General features: G+C 46.8%; 1 protein-coding gene across 1 annotated transcript in view; it reads right to left on the bottom strand.

Moving 5' to 3' along the window:
* LOC132817312 (anion exchange protein 3-like) overlaps positions 1-18972 on the bottom strand; it is a 136994-nt gene extending 118022 nt beyond the window's left edge. Inside the window, exons 1-4 of the mRNA XM_060827723.1 lie at positions 18759-18972; positions 10450-10703; positions 9244-9350; positions 7385-7608 (exon numbers count right to left, since the gene is read on the bottom strand). Coding sequence (XP_060683706.1) covers positions 7385-7608; positions 9244-9350; positions 10450-10703; positions 18759-18972 — 799 coding nt within the window. The remainder of the gene's footprint in view (positions 1-7384; positions 7609-9243; positions 9351-10449; positions 10704-18758) is intronic.
* Positions 18973-19474: the final 502 nt, after the last annotated feature.

Here is a 19474-nt window from a genome sequence, read left to right as displayed (position 1 = left end):
TAACAATGGTTGACCCTTAACCATTTTTTCCAGTCGATGAACCAATTTGTTTTATTCTGTGTGGGATGTGGGGGTTGTTGGTAAGTGGAGTGGCTCACTAGACCATTTCAGAGGGCAGTTAAAAGTCAACCACATGTGTGGGTCTGGAGTCATATGTAGGCCCAGACCATGTTAGGACAATAGATTTCCTTCCCCAAAAGGACATCAATGAGCCTGATGGGTTTCTTTGGCAATTGATGATGGTTACCTGGCCACCAAATGAGTAGTGTTGAATTCCAGATTTAATTGAATTCAAATTTCACCAAATGCTTATCCCAGTGACATGACCCACGACACCTTGTCAAATGCCTAACTAAAATCCATGTGGACAACATCCAATGCAAATACCTTCATCCATAATCTATCTACTCAAAAAATTCCATTTAGTTAGTGAGACATGATCTTCCCTAAACAAAAACGTGCTGGCAATCATAGAACATCGAACAGTACAGCGCAGAAACAGGCCCTTCAGCCCAACATGTATGTGCTAACCATGATGCCATTCTAAACTAATTCCATCTGCCTGCACAGAGTTCATATCCCTCTATTCCCAGCATCTTCTATACCCTCCTTATTTCTATCTTCCCTTCCCTTTGATGTAAAGACCAACATTCCATTTGTCTTCCCTATATCCTGCTGAACTTGGATACTAGCTTTTTGTGATTCATGAATGAGGAATCTGAAGTCCCTCTATTCTGCTTCAGTTTTCTGCAGCCTTTCTCCATTAAAATAATATTCGGCTCCTCTGTCCTTCCTGCCAAAGTGCATCAGTTCACATTTTCCAACATTATATTCCATCTACCAAGTTGCATCTTACTCACTGAGGCTCGATCCCTCCAGTACTTGCCTCCTCATTATGGTCATTGCACCAAACAGTTCATACTCCTGTCACACACCAAGTGATAATGACATCTCTCTCTCTCTATCTCTCATGTTCTGTGTATTCTTACAGATGAGGCCTTGAACCAAGACACCTCTGGCCCTTAGAAGTGGAGAAAAAAGTTCCACAGCTACAACTTTGAAGGAGAGACCTCTGGTATTAGAGGAACACAAGGTGATTCAATCCATCAAGGCTAGCCCATCATTCTAGCTCAAGCTTGATCAACTTCACAATGTCAATTTTCTCCATTATCTCAATATTCATCAACATCACTAACAACAGACGGTTTGGTTATCATGACACAGCTGCTTGTGGGATCTTGCCCTGTACACATCAGTACTGTGTTTCTACTCCAACGTCCTGACTTGGAAATATATCACCGTTCCTTCACTGTCACTGGGTCAGAATCCTGGAATTCCCTCCCTAAGGGCATTGTGGGTCTACCTACAGCACATGGACTGCAGCGGTTCAAGAAGGCAGCTCACCCCCACCTTCTCAAGGGGCAACTAAGGAAGGAGCCAGCCAATTACACCTGCTAAATCAATTTGAATAAATTTAGGGAATTCCACAATTTTAATCCTGTGACAAAAGTAGTCTCTACATCAGAATCAAAAACAAAAATTCCTGGCAAAGTTCAGTGGGTCTGGCATCATCTGTGGGAAATAAGCATTTTGAGTCAGAGTCATAGAGATGTACAGCATGGAAACAGACCCTTCAGTCTAACTTATCCATGCCGACCAGATTTCCTAACTTATTCTAGTCCCATTTTGCCAGCACTTGGCCCATATCCCTCTAAATCCTTCCTATTCCTACGTAACCAGCCAGATGACTCTTCATCACGGACTGGAAACTTTAATTCTGCTGTTTTTCCCCACAGATGCTGCCCAACCTGCTGAGTTTCTCCAGCAATCCCTGTCTCTGTTTCAGATCTCTCAGCATCCAAAGTTCATTGTTTTATCACCGAGTCTTGAGGAGATCTTAGAAGGTGGTGATGTTCCTATTGCCTTTGACCTTACACATGGTCGAGGTCATGGGCTAAGGAAAAGAAGCTGTTGATGGAGCCGTAGTGAACTGCTGCAGTGCAGCTTCCCAGTGATGCTGCATGTACTACTCAGTGCCAGAGTCAGATGGGTGGATGCTCCCGATACAGGGGCTTGGCTTTATCAACTGAATGTGGTATAGAAGGCATTTGACAAGGTGCTGCATAAAAGACTGATCCAGGAGGTTAGATCCCTGGGGGTTAAAGGTGGAGTATTGGTTTAGAAAGGGGATTGGCTGACTGACAGAAAGCAGAAGGTCACGATAAATGGGTCTTTCTCTGGGTGGTGAACTGTAACTATCGGGGTACCGCAGGGTTCAATTCTCAGGCCACAATTATTTACAATCTGTGACCTACAAGCAGGGACAGAGTGTGACACAGCAAAATTCACAGCTGATACTAAACTAGGTGGGAAAGCAGCTGTGATAAGGAGATAGAGGGTCTAAAGATGGATCTTGATAGACTAGCAGAATGGGCCAGAGTCTGGCAGATAGAGTTTAATGTGGATAGGTGCCAGGTTGTCAATTTTGGCAGGAAAAATAAAAGGGCAAATTGTTATTTAAATTGAAAATGTGTCAGTGCAGGGGGATCTGGGTCTCCTTGTGTAGGAATCACAGAATGTGGGTACACAGCTATACTGTATAATAAGAAAGGCAAATGGAATCTTGGCATTTATTGCAAAAGGACCAAATTATAAAAGTGAAGATGTGTTATTACAATTATATACTTTCCCTCACCCAGACAGAACGACTAACTGGTTGGCTCACTCTGTTTTCCTGTAAATTATTGGCTAAATTTCCATCGACTATTAAACTTTTTATATGGAAAGCAATTAGAGGCAGATGTAAAGATTTTAAAATAAACTCTTGACATGTGAAGGTTAGTGATTTCCAAGCTGGTTTTTATGAATAAAGAACTTTCCCAATTGTTACTTACTCTTCTCTGTGCCTTGCAGATGGCTGTTAATCGATTCCCAAAGGTCATAATCATCAAACTCAAGGGCAAATTCTTCAAAGTCTTCATTTCCAATGAGTTCAAAGGAGTTGGTGCCTGCATCCTTGTCCTTTGCAGCCTCCTCTGTGTCCATCATCTTCACACAGAAGGAGGGCTCAGTGTGGGGCATCAATGTTGGAAGTTGCTTCGCACTGGGGTGCTTTGGTTAGTCCTCCGTGATTCGCAATGGGCTTCAGGGAAGCGAGTGGGAAGGGGATGGCATTATCATCGACCAAGCTGACGTCGAGTTGACTGTTTGTGTCCCTGAGGCTTTCAGTCCATTTCCATGATGTCAGTCTCCAATCCAATACCCTGTTTCCCCGATTGACGGGCTGCACTTTGGCATTTTCAACCAATAACCCTTTGGTAACCAGCTCCACCAGACAGGAGCCTTGCTGCATCTCTCTCTCAACTGTTAACCCTCCCCTCGCCCCTATTACCATCATTGTCACTTCACTGCACCCTCTCAAATGGGAAGGGGAGGGGGAGATAGCTGGTGGTCATGTCACTGCTCCAGTAATCCAGAACCCCTCTCCCCCCCAATAGCTATTGTTCTGGGGACATCGGCTCCAATCCCACCAATGGCAGATGGTGAGATCTGAACTCAGTAACAAGGTGTAATTAAAAACTGGTTTTGCGAAGACTATAAAATAACTTGTGATGTTGTTAAACACAAGTCTGGTTCACTGATGTCTTTGAGGGCGGAAATCTGCCATCCTTGCTTGGTATGACCCAAGCCACAGTAAAAGACTGATTCCTAACTACGCTGTGTGCAATTAGCAAGGCTCTGGCCCGAAACGTCGAATTTCCTGTTCCTTGGATGCTGCCTGACCTGCTGTGCTTTAACCAGCAACACATTTTCAGCTCTGATCTCCAGCATCTGCAGACCTCACTTTTTACTCAATCAATCCTAGCCTAGCCCAGAGATGGCAAATCTCAAACTTAAAAGAAAAAAATATAATTTCAAATTCCTCCTAAAAATTCTCCTCCTTTTGAGTTTGCTTTTATTCCCACCCATGTTTCCTGTTTCCCCTTCTCCTCCTACTCGGTTTCAGGATGTAAGGAGAAGGTGAGGACTGCAGATGCTGGAGATCACAGTCGAAAAGTGTGGTGTGGGACCCTCCAACCAAACAGGATCAATGTGGATTTCACCAGTTTCCTCATTCCCCTCCCCCCACCTTATCCCAGTTCCAACCTTCCAACTCGGCACCGCCCTCATGACCTGTCCTGCCTGTCCATCTTCCTTCCCACCTATCCACTCCACCGTCCTCTCCAACCTATTGCTGTCCCCCCTACCCACCCCCCCAACCTTCATCTATCTGTCGCTTTCCCACCCAGCCTCACCCCCTCCCAATTATCTCTCAGCCCCTTTGGGCCTCCCCCACACTCCTGACTCACCTGTTCCTCTAATGCTGCCTGACTGGCTGCGCTTTTCTAGCACCACACTTTTCGACCGGCATGCTATAAGCAATCAGTGACCCAAAACGTTAACTCTACTTTCTCTCTACAGATGCTGCCAGTCCTGCTGAGTTTCTCCAGCAATGTCTGCTTCTGTTTCTGATTTCCAGCATCCACAATTTTTTTGTGGGTTGTTTTGTTTAGTGCATTCCAGACCCCAGACCACCCTTAGGGTGAAAATACTTTTCCTCAAATCCCCTCTAAACCTTCAGCTTTTCACTCTAAAATGATGCCTCTTTGTTATAGAATACATTGAGAAATGATCTTGATTCTGTTACACCTCATTACCAATGTTCATGCTGTTGAAGATCAGCCTTCGGAAGACAGAATGGGGACAACTGTCATACATCTGTCAAATTCAGGATTCACATCATCCCTGTGCTTTTCCACTGTGGGAGAGCACCATGGTTCCTCACTGTGTGACATGCTTATGTGGTAGAAAGGGAACAAGTGCGCATCCAAATACTTTTTAAAGAATTTGAGCTTTCCCACCTCAACTTCCCAACTCAGTTTCCCGCCACCCTCTTGGTGAAAAAAAGTCTCCTCAAATGCCGTTTAAACCTGTCCATTGTGAGGTCACAATCAGAGAAGCTATGATCTTTTTGAACAGCAGAGCAGGCTTGATGGGCTGAATGGCCTTCTCCTGCTCCCAAGTCATACAGGATCAATCAACATTTGGATAGTCAAGGTCTGATTAGGGATAGGTCTGATTAGGGGTAGTCAGCATGGATTGATTAGGGATAGTCAGCATGGATTTGTGCATGGGAAGTCATATCTGACAGATCTTTTAAGAGTTTTTCGAAGAGGTAGCCAAGAGGATAGATGAGGGTAGGGCAGTGGATGTTGTCTATATGAATTTTAGTTAGGCCTTTGATAAGGTACTGTATTGCAGGCTAGTCATGAAGTTTGGTTCGCACGGGATCTGGGGAGAGCTAGCTAATTGGATTCAAAATTGTCTCAATGGTAGGAAGCAGAGGATGATGGTTGAAGGTTGTATCTTGGACTGGAGGCCTGTGACTAATGGTGTGCCACTGGGGTCAGTGCTGAAACATTTGTTATTTGTTATTTACAAAACTGATCTGGATGTGAATGTACAAGGCACGATTAGTAAGTTTGCAGATGATACAAAATTAGGAGGTATCGTTGATAGCAAGGGAAGTTATCAAATATTACAGAAAGATCTTGGTCAGATGGGGAAGTGGGCTGAGGATTGGCAAGTGCAACTCAATACAGGTAAATGTGAGGTGTTGCACTTTGGAAAGTCAAACCAATGTAGGACTTATCCAGTAAATGGTAAGGTCCTGTGCAGTGTTGTGGAACAGAGGGACCTAGAAGTGCAAGTAAATAGTTTTTTGAAAGTGGCATCACAGGTAGACAGGGCTGGCCTTCATTAGGAGTTGGGACCTTATGCTACAGTTGTATAAGTAATTGATGAGGCCACACTTGGAGTATTGTGTACAGTTTTGGTCACCCTGTTATAGAAGAGGCCTAGTTAAACTGGAAAGTGTAGAAAGAAACTTTACGAGGATGTTGCCAGGACTAGTAGGCCTGAGTCATAGGGAGAGGTTGGCCAGGATAGGACTTTACTCCTTGGAACGTAGGAGAATGAGGGAGGACCTTATTGAGGTGTGTAAAAGCATGAGGGACATTGATAGGATGAATGAATATCACCTTTTTCCCAGGGATGGAGAATTGAAAACTAGAGGGCATAGGTTTAAGGTGAGAGGGGAAAAGATTTAAGAAGGACCTGAGGGGCACATCTTCACGCAGAGAGTGGTTAATGTATGGAATGGGCTGCCAGAGGAAGTGATTGAGGCAGGTACAATAGCAACATTTTAAAAGAAACATTTGGATGGGTACATCGATGGGAAGGGTTTACAGGCAATTGGAATTAGCTGAGTGGGCATCATGGTCAGTATGGACTAGTTTGGGCCAAAGGGCCTGTTTCCATGCTGTATTACTCAATGACTCGAGTGCGATGCATTATCACTGAATGCTGTCCTTATGTGAGATTTCTGTGAATTATTGCTGTTTGTTATCACTGTGTTTTCACTGAACCTTCCCCTGTATATGATCATGTGTAATGACATGTGCCTTGAAGAGGGATTTGGCCTGTCCAGTTTCTCTTGAAGAGAGGTGTTGTAAACCCGGTGCCAAGGTGTCTGCTCCATGGAGAGCAGAGTAAATAAAGAACTTTGGGGTTTTTTTTTGAGGTAGACAAAAGAACCAGGTGGAGTCAGGCTTACACAGACCCAGGATTTTAGGTTTTGTTTACAGTTGTTGAAATTGGGGTTCTTGGAGTTGAAGCTGCTACTTACAGCTCGCTTTCTGCAGCTAGATTCATTCTGCCGGTGTTCCCTTTCCTGGCCTGGAGGAGATAGCAAGTGAGGGAAATCTGATTTGCTGAATTTGCCTTTGCCAAAGGTGCGTTTCTGGAATATATATTGGAACTGCTACATTGGAACAGTTGATAAGCGTTATGTAACACATATTATTTTGTTAAGTAGTCTGATAGAGTGATGCCAATTCTTTTTCTTATTTGTAATTTATAAGAAAAAAGTGTATTTTGCTAAAAACATATTAGTTTGACCAATCGAATCACATCTGGAACACAGTGCCTTCCACTTGCCATTAATTAAGATAAACGTTAGCATCCAGGCTAAATCCTTGATGTATTTTGAGGGGTTTTGGTCTGGTCAATAATACTCAGAGCTGAAAATGTGTTGCTGGAAAAGCGCAGCAGGTCAGGCAGCATCCAAGGAGTAGGAGAGTCGACGTTAAGGGCATGGGCTCATGCCCAAAACGTCGACTCTCCTGCTCCTTGGATGCTGTCTGACCTGCTGCACTTTTCCAGCAACACATTTTCAGCCCTGATCGCCAGCATCTGCAGTCCTCACTTTCTACTACTCAATAATACTCAGTGCCTTATTTCTCTACGTTAGCCTCTTTATTTCCCAGTCCCAGCTGTTCCTTACTTTTCATGTAGTCCAGGTCAGCACTGGCAAGCATCTGTGCTTCAGCATCATCCGTCGGCACTTTCTGGTACGCCGTCACTCCAAGTGCAGTCATACTCCCAATGCAAATCCGTTCTCGCAGATCATAACGTGCTCGCTGTCCACCTGTAATCCGGGGGGAGGCCTTCTGTCTGTCAAGACTCCTCGGGGAGGACTCAAGGCAATCCTGCAGAGGCTTCAGAAAACTGCCAGGGGTGGGGGGAGGGGAGGGTGTCAAAAAACAAATAGTCAAAAGCTCAGCTGGATTTCAGGACTCACTTTGATGGAGTAAAATCACTGCAACTGTCCAGGGATCTGAGTGGTGAGGAATGGCAGCTTCCAGAGGCAGCTTTGGCTTTGAGCTAAAGATATTGACGGAAGGGTTGAGCTTTTGGGATGCGTCGATTTATGGGCATTAGCAAAAGAATCGATTGCAGCACTTAGGCCCACTTACCTGGATGGGGGCAGCCCCAACAACACTCAAGAAGCTCAACACTATCCAGGACAAAGCAGCCACTTGATTGGCACCACATCCACAAATATCCACTCCCTCCACCACCCTCAGTAGCAGTAGTGTGTACCATCTACAAGATGCACTGCAGAAACTCACCAAGATAGTACCTTCCAACCCACGACCACTTCCATCTAGAAGGACAATGACAGCAGATACATGGGTACACCACCCCCTGCAAGTTCCCCTCCAAGCCACTCACCATCCTGACTTGGAAATATATCGCCGTTCCTTCAGTGTTGCTGGGTCAGAATCCTGGAGTTCCCTCCCTAAGGGCATTGTGGGTATGCTTACACCAAATGGACAGCAGCAGTTTAAGAAAGCAGCTCACCTTCTCGAGGGCAACTCGGGACAGGCAACGAAATGCTGGCCCAGCTGCTGACAATCACATCCAACACGTGAATAAAACAAAGGGAAAGTTTTCTATGCAATGAGTGTCTCAGGTCCCCTGAATTCTCAGAATTCCTGAAGAACAGTTGTACTGGACTCGAAACATTAACTTTGTTTCTCTCTCTACTGTTGCTGCCAGACCTGCTGAGTTTCTCCAAAGCTGAAAATCACACAACACCTGTTGGTTATAGTCCAACAGGTTTAGTTGGAAGCACTAGCTTTCGGAGCGCTGCTCCTTCATCAGGTGGTTGTCCGCTCCAAAATCTAGTGTGCTTCCAATTAAACCTGTTGGACTATAACCTGGTATTGTGTGATTTATAACTTTGTCCACCCCAGTCCCACACCGGCTTCTCCAAATCTTGAGTTTCTCCAAGCATTCTCTCGTTTGTCCCACTACCTTTGCCAAGGTTGGCGGTGTTGAGTGAGAGGGTAAGGCTGAACAGGTTGGGGCTATTTTCCCTGGAGCATCAGAGGATGAGGGGAGACCTTATAGAGGTTTATAAACTCATGAGGGGCATGAATAGGTCTTTTCCCCGGGGTGGAAGAGGCCAAAACTAGAGGGCATTGGTTTAGGGTGAGAGGGGGAAAATTTAAAAGGGACCTAAGGGGCAAACTTTTCTCACAGAGGGTGATACGTGTGTGAAATGAGCTGCCAGAGAAAGTGGTGGAGGCTGGTACAATTACAGCATTTTATAGGCACCTGGATGGGTATATAAATAGGAAGGTTTTGGAGGGATATGCGCCAAGTGCTGGCAAATGGAATTAGATCAACTTAGGATATTTGGTCAGCATGGACAAGTTCCATGCTGTACATCTCTATGACTCCACGACTCCAGCATGATGGGCTGAAGGGCCTTTTTCCAGTGTGTTAGATCTCTCTCTCACTCTTTGACTCTACATACTGTCTAAAGATTGCGCTGACTCTGGGAGTGTATCTTACCTCCCTGTCAGTCCTGTATGGGGTTGCCATGGCTGCTGCTGCTCACAGTCTTGAATCTGCTGCGGCATCATTAGAGACTCGGTCGATTCTGTTGACATGAGATGGGACTGTGAAAACATGAAAAGAACATTGCAGAAAACATGTCGTGTAGCTGCTGGTGTCCCAGTTCTCCTCAGGGCTCCCCTGCTGCCCCACCCTCACACACCAGCCCCAGTCAAATCAGCACCTCCCCATCACAGCCCCTTCTCCAGAGGGTTGAGAGACTGACAGAAACTGCTGTTAGTTTCCACAGATCAAAGAAAGTGAAAGTGCAATCCCACAACTAACTTTTAACTTCCCGAAAATGAATAGAGAAACTGCTTTCACTGGCAGGGGGCAGAGTGAAAGCCATTAGTAAAGATGGGGAGGTATAGGAAGCTCTTTCCCAAGATTTAGCTAAATAAATATCCTTGACTAAATTGGAACTCAGTCTGTAAGTCACTCCTGGGTATCTGTCATTCTATATAGAACCACCCTGAACCCCTCGATTAGGTTCCAGTCTGTGACTCAATCCCGGATATCTGTTATTCTGTATATAAACCACCCAAATCCCTTGACTAGATTCCAGTCTGTAACTCCCTCCCAGGGATCTGTTATTCTGTACATAAACCACCCCGAACCCCTCGATTAGGTTCCAGTCTGTAACTCCCTCCTGGATATCTGTTATTCTATATATAAACCACCCAAACCCCTCGATTAGATTCCAGTCTGTAACTCCCTCCTGGATATCTGTTATTCTATATATAAACCACCCTGGACCCCTCGATTAGGTTCCAGTCTGTGACTCACTCCCAGGGATCTGTTATTCTATATATAAACCACCCTGGACCCCTCGATTAGGTTCCAGTCTGTGACTCACATCCGGATATGTGTTATTCTGTATATAAACCACCCCAAACCCCTCGATTAGGTTCCAGTCTGTAACTCCCTCCCGGATATCTGTTATTCTGTAAATAAACCACCCAAACCCCATGACCAGATTCCAATCTGTAACTGACTCCCAGGGATCTGTTATTGTGTATATAAACCACCCAAACCCCTTGAGTAGATTCCAGTCTGTAACTCCCTCCCGGATATCTGTTATTGTGTATATAAACCATCCAAACCCCTCGAGTAGATTCCAAATCTGTAACTCACTCCAGGGGATCTGTTACTCGATGTATCAGCTTTTGGTGGATCGTGCATATCCTCATTTCCTGATAGATCCCTGTCCTGTGTTTCCACCTCCGAAGGCTCTTCCTCCTCCTCATCCACTTCCTGGATGGTGGGCGTGCCCTCTGATGGAGGAACCGAAGTCTTTTTCTTTTTCCTCCTCTTCTTCTTCGTGCGTTCTGGGCGAGGGAGCTTCCTCCTGTGGCGTGTGTGGTGTGGCAGGCGAGTCGAGAGCGGGTGGTGAATGTGATGTGACGTGTGTCGATGATCTAGGGATTACACACAGCGACACTGAGTGTGACAGGATGGAGAATTGCCGCCAAACTGGAGCCTGTATGCCTTTCTGCTCACACAGGCCAACCCCCAATCTAACACATCTCACTCCACCCACAACTGTATAGTAACATTAAAAAGGCCATTGAGCCTGCTCCCCCATTCAATATGACTGTCTGATCATCCAACTCGTTCCCCTGTTCCTGCTTTCTCCCCCATATCCTTTGCTCCCTTTTGCCCTAAGAACACCTTCTTGGAAAAAATTAATATTTTGGTCTCGAGCGCTTTCTGTGACAGAGAATCTCCACAGGCTCCCCACTCTCTGGGTGAAGACATTTCTCCTCATCTTAGTCTAAAACGTATTCTTGAACTGTGACCCCTGGTTCTGGACTCCTTAGTCACTGGGCCCATCTTCCTGTGTTTGGCCTGTCTAGTCACATTAGAATTTTATGGGTATACATGACATTCCCCCTCATTCTTCAAAACTCCAGTGAGTATAGTTCCAGGAGAAAGTGAAGACGAGGGATGCTGGAGATTAGAGTGGAGAGTGTGGTGCTGGAAAAGCACAGCAGGTCAGGCAGCATCTGAGGAGCAGGATAATTGAGGTTTTGGGCATAAGCCCTTCATCAGGTATTCCCAAAACCTCAATTCTCCTGAATATAGTTCCACCCTCACCAATCCCATCCCTGTTTATACATTAGACCTGCCATCCCAGGAATCAGACTGTCCAATCCTTTCATACTTGTAAGGATTGTGTTGGAGTAATTGAGGGAAAACTGTTTTCAGAAATGGGATTGTATGTAACCAGAAGTTCAATGAAATTAAAACCATTGGCAAAAAGTTAAGGGGTTAATCTTTTCTCATAGCGAGTTCTTGTAGCCTGGGGGGCACTTGCTGAATGAGCGATGGAAACCAATTGAACAGGAACTTTCCAAAGGGGGAGTTGGAGAAATATGTATAAGTGACAAACCTCCAAGGTTATGGAATAAATAGCAAGAGGTATGCAAATGATTGGATGTATCCTTCAAAGAGCTGGCACAGACTCAATTGGTGAATGGCCTCCCTCTGTAAGACTGTAAGGTGTAGCTGGATGTAGGTTTGCTCCCCGAGCTGGAAGGTTCATTTCCAGACGCTTCATCACCCTACTAGGTAACATCTTCAGTGGGCCTCAGGCGAAGCAGCATACATGATTCCTGCTTTCTATTTGTATGTTTGGGTTTCTTTGGGTTGGTGATGTTATTTCCTGTGATGATGTCATTTCCTGTTCTTTTTCTCAGGGGGTGATAGATGGGGTCTAACTTGATGTGTTTGTTAATAGAGTTCAGTTGGTATGCCATGCTTCCAGGAATTCTCGTGCGTGTCTCTGTTTGGCTTGTCCAAGGATGGATGTGTTGCCCCGGTCAAAGTGGTGTCCTTCCTTATCTGTATGCAAGATACTAGTGAGAGATGGTCATGTCTTTTTGTGGCTAGTTGGTATTCAGGTATCCTGGTGGCTAATTTTCTGCCTGTTTGTCCAATGTAGTGTTTGTTACAGTCCTTGCACGGTATTTTGTAAATGACATTAGTTTTGATTGTTATCTGTACAGGGTCTTTCAAGGTCATTAGCTGCTGTTTTAGTGTGTTGGTGGGTTTGTGGGCTACCATGATGCCAACGAGTCTGAGTAGTCTGACAGTCATTTCTAAGATGACCAACTAGCCACTAAAAAGACATGACGCCAGGGAACTATAGACTGGTGAGCCTGACCTCAGTGGTAGGCGAGATGTTGGAGATAATCCTGAGGGACAGGATGTACATGTATTTGGAAAAACAAGAACTGATTTGGGATAATAAAAAATGAGGTCTGCAGATGCTGGAGATCACAGCTGCAAATGTGTTGCTGGTCAAAGCACAGCAGGTTAGGCAGCATCTCAGGAATAGAGAATTCGACGTTTCGAGCATAAGCCCTTCATCAGGAATAGGAGAGAGAGAGCCAAGCAGGCTGAGATAAAAGGTAGGGAGGAGGGACTAGGGGGAGGGGCGATGGAGGTGGGATAGGTGGAAGGAGGTCAAGGTGAGGGTGATAGGCCGGAGTGGGGTGGGGGCGGAGAGGTCAGGAAGAGGATTGCAGGTTAGGAGGGCGGTGCTGAGTTGAGGGAACCGACTGAGACAAGGTGGGGGGAGGGGAAATGAGGAAACTGGAGAAATCTGAATTCATACCTTGTGGTTGGAGGGTTCCCAGGCGGAAGATGAGGCGCTCCTCCTCCAGCCGTCGTGTAGTTGTGTTCTGCCGGTGGAGGAGTCCAAGGACCTGCATGTCCTCGGTGGAGTGGGAGGGGGAGTTAAAGTGTTGAGCCACGGGGTGATTGGGTTGGTTGGTTCGGGCGGCCCGGAGGTGTTCTCTGAAGCGTTCCGCAAGTAAGCGGCCTGTCTCCCCAATATAGAGGAGGCCACATTGGGTGCAGCGGATGCAATAGATGATGTGTGTGGAGGTACAGGTGAACTTGTGGCGGATATGGAAGGATCCCTTGGGTCCTTGGAGGGAAGTGAGTGTGGAGGTGTGGGCGCAAGTTTTACATTTCCTGCGGTTGCAGGGGAAGGTGCCGGTGGTGGAGGTTGGGTTGGTGGGGGGTGTGGATCTGACGAGGGAGTCACGAAGGGAGTGGTCCTTGCGGAACGCTGCTAGGGGAGGGGAGGGAAATATATCCTTGGTGGTGGGGTCCGTTTGGAGGTGGCGGAAATGGCGGCGGATGATACGTTGTATGCGGAGGTTGGTGGGGTGGTAGGTGAGAACCAGTGGGGTTCTGTCTTGGTGGCGGTTGGAGGAGCGGGGCTCAAGGGCGGAGGAGCGGGAAGTGGAGGAGATGCGGTGGAGGGCATCGTCGATCACGTCTGGGGGGAATCTGCAGTCCTTGAAGAAGGAACTAAAGGAGTTGCCATGGGCACCCGCATGGGCCCCAGCTATGCCTGCCTCTTCGTAGGATATGTGGAACAGTCCATCTTCCGCAACTACACTGGCACCACCCCCCACCTTTTCCTCCGCTACATCGATGACTGTATCGGCGCTGCCTCGTGCTCCCACGAGGAGGCTGAACAGTTCATCAACTTTACTAACACCTTCCATCCCGACCTCAAATTCACCTGGACTGTCTCAGACTCCTCCCTCCCCTTCCTAGACCTTTCCATTTCTATCTCGGGCAACCGACTCAACACAGACATCTATTATAAACCGACTGACTCCCACAGCTACCTGGACTACACCTCCTCCCACCCTGCCCCCTGTAAAAACGCCATCCCATATTCCCAATTCCTTCGTCTACGCCGCATCTGCTCCCAGGAGGACCAATTCCAACACCGCACAGCCCAGATGGCCTCCTTCTTCAAGGACCGCAGATTCCCCCCAGACGTGATCGACGATGCCCTCCACCGCATCTCCTCCACTTCCCGCTCCTCCGCCCTTGAGCCCCGCTCCTCCAACCGCCACCAAGACAGAACCCCACTGGTTCTCACCTACCACCCCACCAACCTCCGCATACAACGTATCATCCGCCGCCATTTCCGCCACCTCCAAACGGACCCCACCACCAAGGATATATTTCCCTCCCCTCCCCTATCAGCGTTCCACAAGGACCACTCCCTTCGTGACTCCCTCGTCAGATCCACACCCCCCACCAACCCAACCTCCACCACCGGCACCTTCCCCTGCAACCGCAGGAAATGTAAAACTTGCGCCCACACCTCCACACTCACTTCCCTCCAAGGACCCAAGGGATCCTTCCATATCCGCCACAAGTTCACCTGTACCTCCACACACATCATCTATTGCATCCGCTGCACCCGATGTGGCCTCCTCTATATTGGGGAGACAGGCCGCTTACTTGCGGAACGCTTCAGAGAACACCTCCAGGCCGCCCAAACCAACCAACCCAATCACCCCGTGGCTCAACACTTTAACTCCCCCTCCCACTCCACCGAGGACATGCAGGTCCTTGGACTCCTCCACCGGCAGAACACAACTACACGACGGCTGGAGGAGGAGCGCCTCATCTTCCGCCTGGGAACCCTCCAACCACAAGGTATGAATTCAGATTTCTCCAGTTTCCTCATTTCCCCTCCCCCCACCTTGTCTCAGTCGGTTCCCTCAACTCAGCACCGCCCTCCTAACCTGCAATCCTCTTCCTGACCTCTCCGACCCACCCCACTCCGGCCTATCACCCTCACCTTGACCTCCTTCCACCTATCCCACCTCCATCGCCCCTCCCCCTAGTCCCTCCTCCCTACCTTTTATCTTAGCCTGCTTGGCTCTCTCTCTCCTATTCCTGATGAAGGGCTTATGCTCGAAACGTCGAATTCTCTATTCCTGAGATGCTGCCTAACCTGCTGTGCTTTGACCAGCAACACATTTGCAGCACTGATTAGGGATAGTCAACATGGCTTTGTGAGTGGGAAATCATGTCTCATAAACTTGATTGAGTTTTTTGAAGAAGTAACAAAGAGGATTGATGAGGGCAGAGTGGTAGATGTGATCGATATGGACTTCAGTAAGGCGTTCGACAAGGTTCCCCATGGGAGACTGATTAGCAAGGTTAGATGTCATGGAATACAGGGTGAACTAAAGGTTTGGATACAGAACTGGCTCAAAGGTAGAAGACAGAGGGTGGTGGTGGTGGGTTGTTTTTCAGACTGGAGGCCTGTGACCAGTGGAGTGCCACAAGGATCGGTGCTGGGTCCACTACTTTTTGTCATTTACATAATTGATTTGTAAAAGGTACAGTTAGTAAGTTTGCAGATGACACCAAAATTGGAGGTGTAGTGGACAGCAAAGAGGGTTACCTCAGATTACAACAGGATCTTGACCAGATGAGCCAATGGGCTGAGAACTGGCAGATGGGGTTTAATTCAGATAAATGCGAGGTGCTGCATTTTGGGAAAGCAAATCTTAGCAGGACTTATACACATAATGGTATGGTCCTAGGGAGTGTTGCTGAACAAAGAGACCTTGGAGTGCAGGTTCATAGCTCCTTGAAAGTGGAGTCACAGGTAGATAGGATAGTGAAGAAGGCATTTGGTATGCTTTCCTTTATTGGTCAGAGTATTGAGTACAGGAGTTGGGAGGTCATGTTGCGGCTGTACAGGACATTGGTTAGGCTACTGTTGGAATATTGCGTGCAATTCTGGTTTCCCTCCTATCGGAAAGATGTTGTGAAACTTGAAAGAGTTCAGAAAAGATTTACAAGGATGTTGCCAGGGTTGGAGGATTTGAGCTATAGGGAGAGGCTGAACAGGCTGGGGCTGTTTTCCCTGGAGCGTCAGAGGCTGAGGGGTGACCTTATAGAGGTTTACAAAATTATGAGGGGCATGGATAGGGTAAATAGACAAAGTCTTTTCCCTGGGGTCGGGGAGTCCAGAACTAGAGGGCATAGGTTTAGGTTGAGAGGGGAAAAATATAAAAGAGATCTAAGGGACAACTTTCTCACACAGAGGGTGGTACATGTATGGAATGAGCTGCCAGAGGAAGTGGTGGAGGCTGGTACAATAGCAACATTTAAGAGGCATTTGGATGGGTATATGAATAGGAAGGGTTTGGAGGGATATGGTCAGGGTGCTAGCAGGTGGGACTAGATTGGGTTGGGATATCTGGTCGGCATGGACGGGTTGGATGGAAGGGTCTGTTTCCATGCTGTACATCTCTATGACTCTATGACTCTATAACCCTCTCTCACTAGTATCCTTACATACAGATAAGTAAGGACACCACTTTAACCGGGACAACACATCCATCCTAGGACAAGCCAAACAGAGTAGCATTCCAACCGGAACTCTATCAATAAACACATCGAGTTAGACCCCATCTACCACCCCCTGAGAAAAAGAACAGGAAATGACATCATCACAGGAAATAACATCACCAAACGAAAGAAGCCCAAACATACAAATAGAAAGTGGGAATCATGTACACTGCTTCACCTGAGGCCCACCGAAGATGTTACCTCATACGGTGACAAAATGTCTGGAAATGAACCTCCCAGCTCAGCGAGCAATACTACATCCAGAACCTCAACCTGAGCTATAACTCTTCTCAAAACCCGGTCAGATGTAACAGCAGGCCTGTGTTGTATCAGCTCATGATTCTCTGATTAGGGACATTCAATATGGATTTCTCAAAGACCAGACACTTCAGGATTGAATTGTCTAGACTTGAGATCGGGGGCAACCATCAATCTCTCCACCGTTCCATCATGACATCCCAGTCTACTGAAGGCAGTGGCCCCAGAAATCGTAGATGTACTGCTGGTCATCTTCCAAGATTCTTTGGAATCTGGAACAGATCCTACAGACTAGAGGGTAACTAATGTAACCCTATTATTTAAAAACGGAGGTGGAGACAAAACAGGGAATGATGGAGCAGTGAGCCTAACGGCAGATGTGGGAAGATGTCAGAGTCCACCATCTACGATTGTGGAGCACAGCCCGAAGAAAATAGTGGTAGAAAAGGAAAATTATGCTTGACAAATCTACTGGAATTCTTAAAGGTGTAACAAGTGAAGTGAATCAGGGGGAGCCAGTGGATATGATTTATTTGGCCTTTTAGAAGACAAAGCTCCACTTAGAGATAAAATTGTAAAATTAAAGCACATGGGATTGGGGTGGTAAATCGAGATAGATAGAAGATTGGTTACCAGACAGAAACAAAGAGTAGGAATAATGGGTCTTTTTCTGAATACCAGGTAGTGACTAGTGGGGAAGATACTGGGACCCCAGCTATTCACAATGTATATTAATAACTTAGATAAGGGTGATATCTCAAAATTTGCAGATGGCGCAAGGCTGAGCAGAAAGGTGAGCTGTGACGAGGATGCAGAGATGTTGCACTGTGATTTGGACAGGCTGACTGAGTGGGCAATCGATAGCAGATGAAGTATAATGTGGATAAATGTGAGGTTATCCACTTTGGCAGCAAAAATAGGAAGCAGTTTATTATTTGAATGATTGTGAATTGAGAGAGAGGAATGTTCAATGAGGCCTCAGTATCTGTTGCTGAAAGTAAGCGTGTAGGTGCAGCAGGCAGTAAAGAAGGGAAATTGTATGTTGGCCTTCACAGTGAGAAGATTTGAGTACAGGAACAAGAATGGCTAGCTGCAATTCTACAGGGCATTGGTAAGGCCATATCTGGAATACTGTGTGCAGTTTTGGTCTCCTTACCTGAGGAAGGATGCTATTGCAACAGAGGGAGTGCAGTGAAGGTTTACCAGGCTGGTTCCTGAGATGGCAGGACTGTTATAGGAGAGACTGAATCAGTTGGGTTTATATTCACTGGAGTTAAGAAGAATGAGGGGGAACCTCATAGAAACCTATAAAATTATAACAGGACTAGACAGGTTAGACGCAGGGAGGATGTTCCAGATGGTGGGGGTGGGGGTGGGGGAGTCCAGACCAGGGGTCATGGTTTAAGGATAAGGGGTGATCCATTTCAGACTGAGATGAGGAGTAATATCTTCAACCAGAGGGTGGTGAGCCTGTGGAATTCTCTACCACAGAAAGTGTTGAAGCCACAGTACTATGGTTTCAAGACACAGCTGTTGTGGCTCAAGGGTTCAAGGCACATGAGAGAGGGTGGGTTTCAGGTATTGAACTCAGTGATCAGCTATGACCATGGTCAATGGCAAAGCAGCAGGCTCAAAGGGCTGAATGGCCTCCTCCTGCTCCTATGTTCTATGTTAAAAGCCACCACTAATGCCCTTCAGGGATGGAAATCTGCTGGTCAGACTGACATGTGACTCCAGACCCACAGCAATGTGGGTGACTCTTAACTGCCCTCTGGGCAATTAGGGGCGGGCAATGAAGACTGACCCTAGCCAGCGGCACCCACATCCAATGAATGAATGAAAAAAATTGCCGTTTGCAGGAGCAAGACACTCAGTCCAAGGACAATTAAGGATGCGCACATGTCGTGGAAGAAAATAAAAGCGAGGCCGAGTAAAGATGGTTTAGTCTAACAGAATGGTCATAAAATACTTTGCAAATAGGCCCACACCGACAGGCACACGCTCTGGGGAAACACACTTGCACTTACATTCAAAATCCTTCTCGTTATAAGTTCGCTCAGGTTCCCGTGCAGGGCGTTCACTGATCAGGTCACTTAAACGTTCAATGCCCAGCAACTTATCCAGCTCCTCCTCCTCCTCCTCTTCCTCTTCCATGTTTGGCTTCTCGGTCTCATCTTCGACCTGCAAACAGGAATGGTGGCAGCAGCTCACTCTCGGGCTCACAATCACCTCGGTCACCATTGCTTAGTGCACATCCTCCACAGTGAGCGCGGCTGACACAATCAACACTTGCACGTCTGTGTTTGGGAACCATTGCACACCCAGTCATGGAGTCACACAGCACAGAAGAGGCCCTTTGACCAATCAAGTCTGTGCTGACATGTCTACACGAATCCCACTTTCTACAACTTGTCCCATAGCACTTGGCATTTCAAGTGCTCATTCACACCACGCAAATGCTAGGCTATGACCATCCCCAATAAGAGACAATCTAGCAACCACCATTTGATGTCCAATGGTGTCACCATCACTGAATTTCCCTGTTATGAAGATGTGGGTGCACTTTAAGAGAGTTAAAAGCAGCAGAACTACCGGACACAGCACCAAGTGTTCTCAATAAGGCAACAATGTATGCAACACGTGGTCAAACAACTCAATTAGCTCATTGCCTGGACACACCCACAAAAAAACAAATTCACATTTGGCCAATCAGTTTAAATTATACCCTGAAAAAATATCAAAC

This window comes from Hemiscyllium ocellatum, chromosome 7 (assembly GCF_020745735.1).
Source record: "Hemiscyllium ocellatum isolate sHemOce1 chromosome 7, sHemOce1.pat.X.cur, whole genome shotgun sequence".
NCBI classification, from domain to species: Eukaryota; Metazoa; Chordata; class Chondrichthyes; order Orectolobiformes; family Hemiscylliidae; genus Hemiscyllium; species Hemiscyllium ocellatum.
The sequence above is the reverse complement of the archived record's forward strand: the minus strand, read 5'-3'. Positions and strand labels throughout refer to the sequence as shown.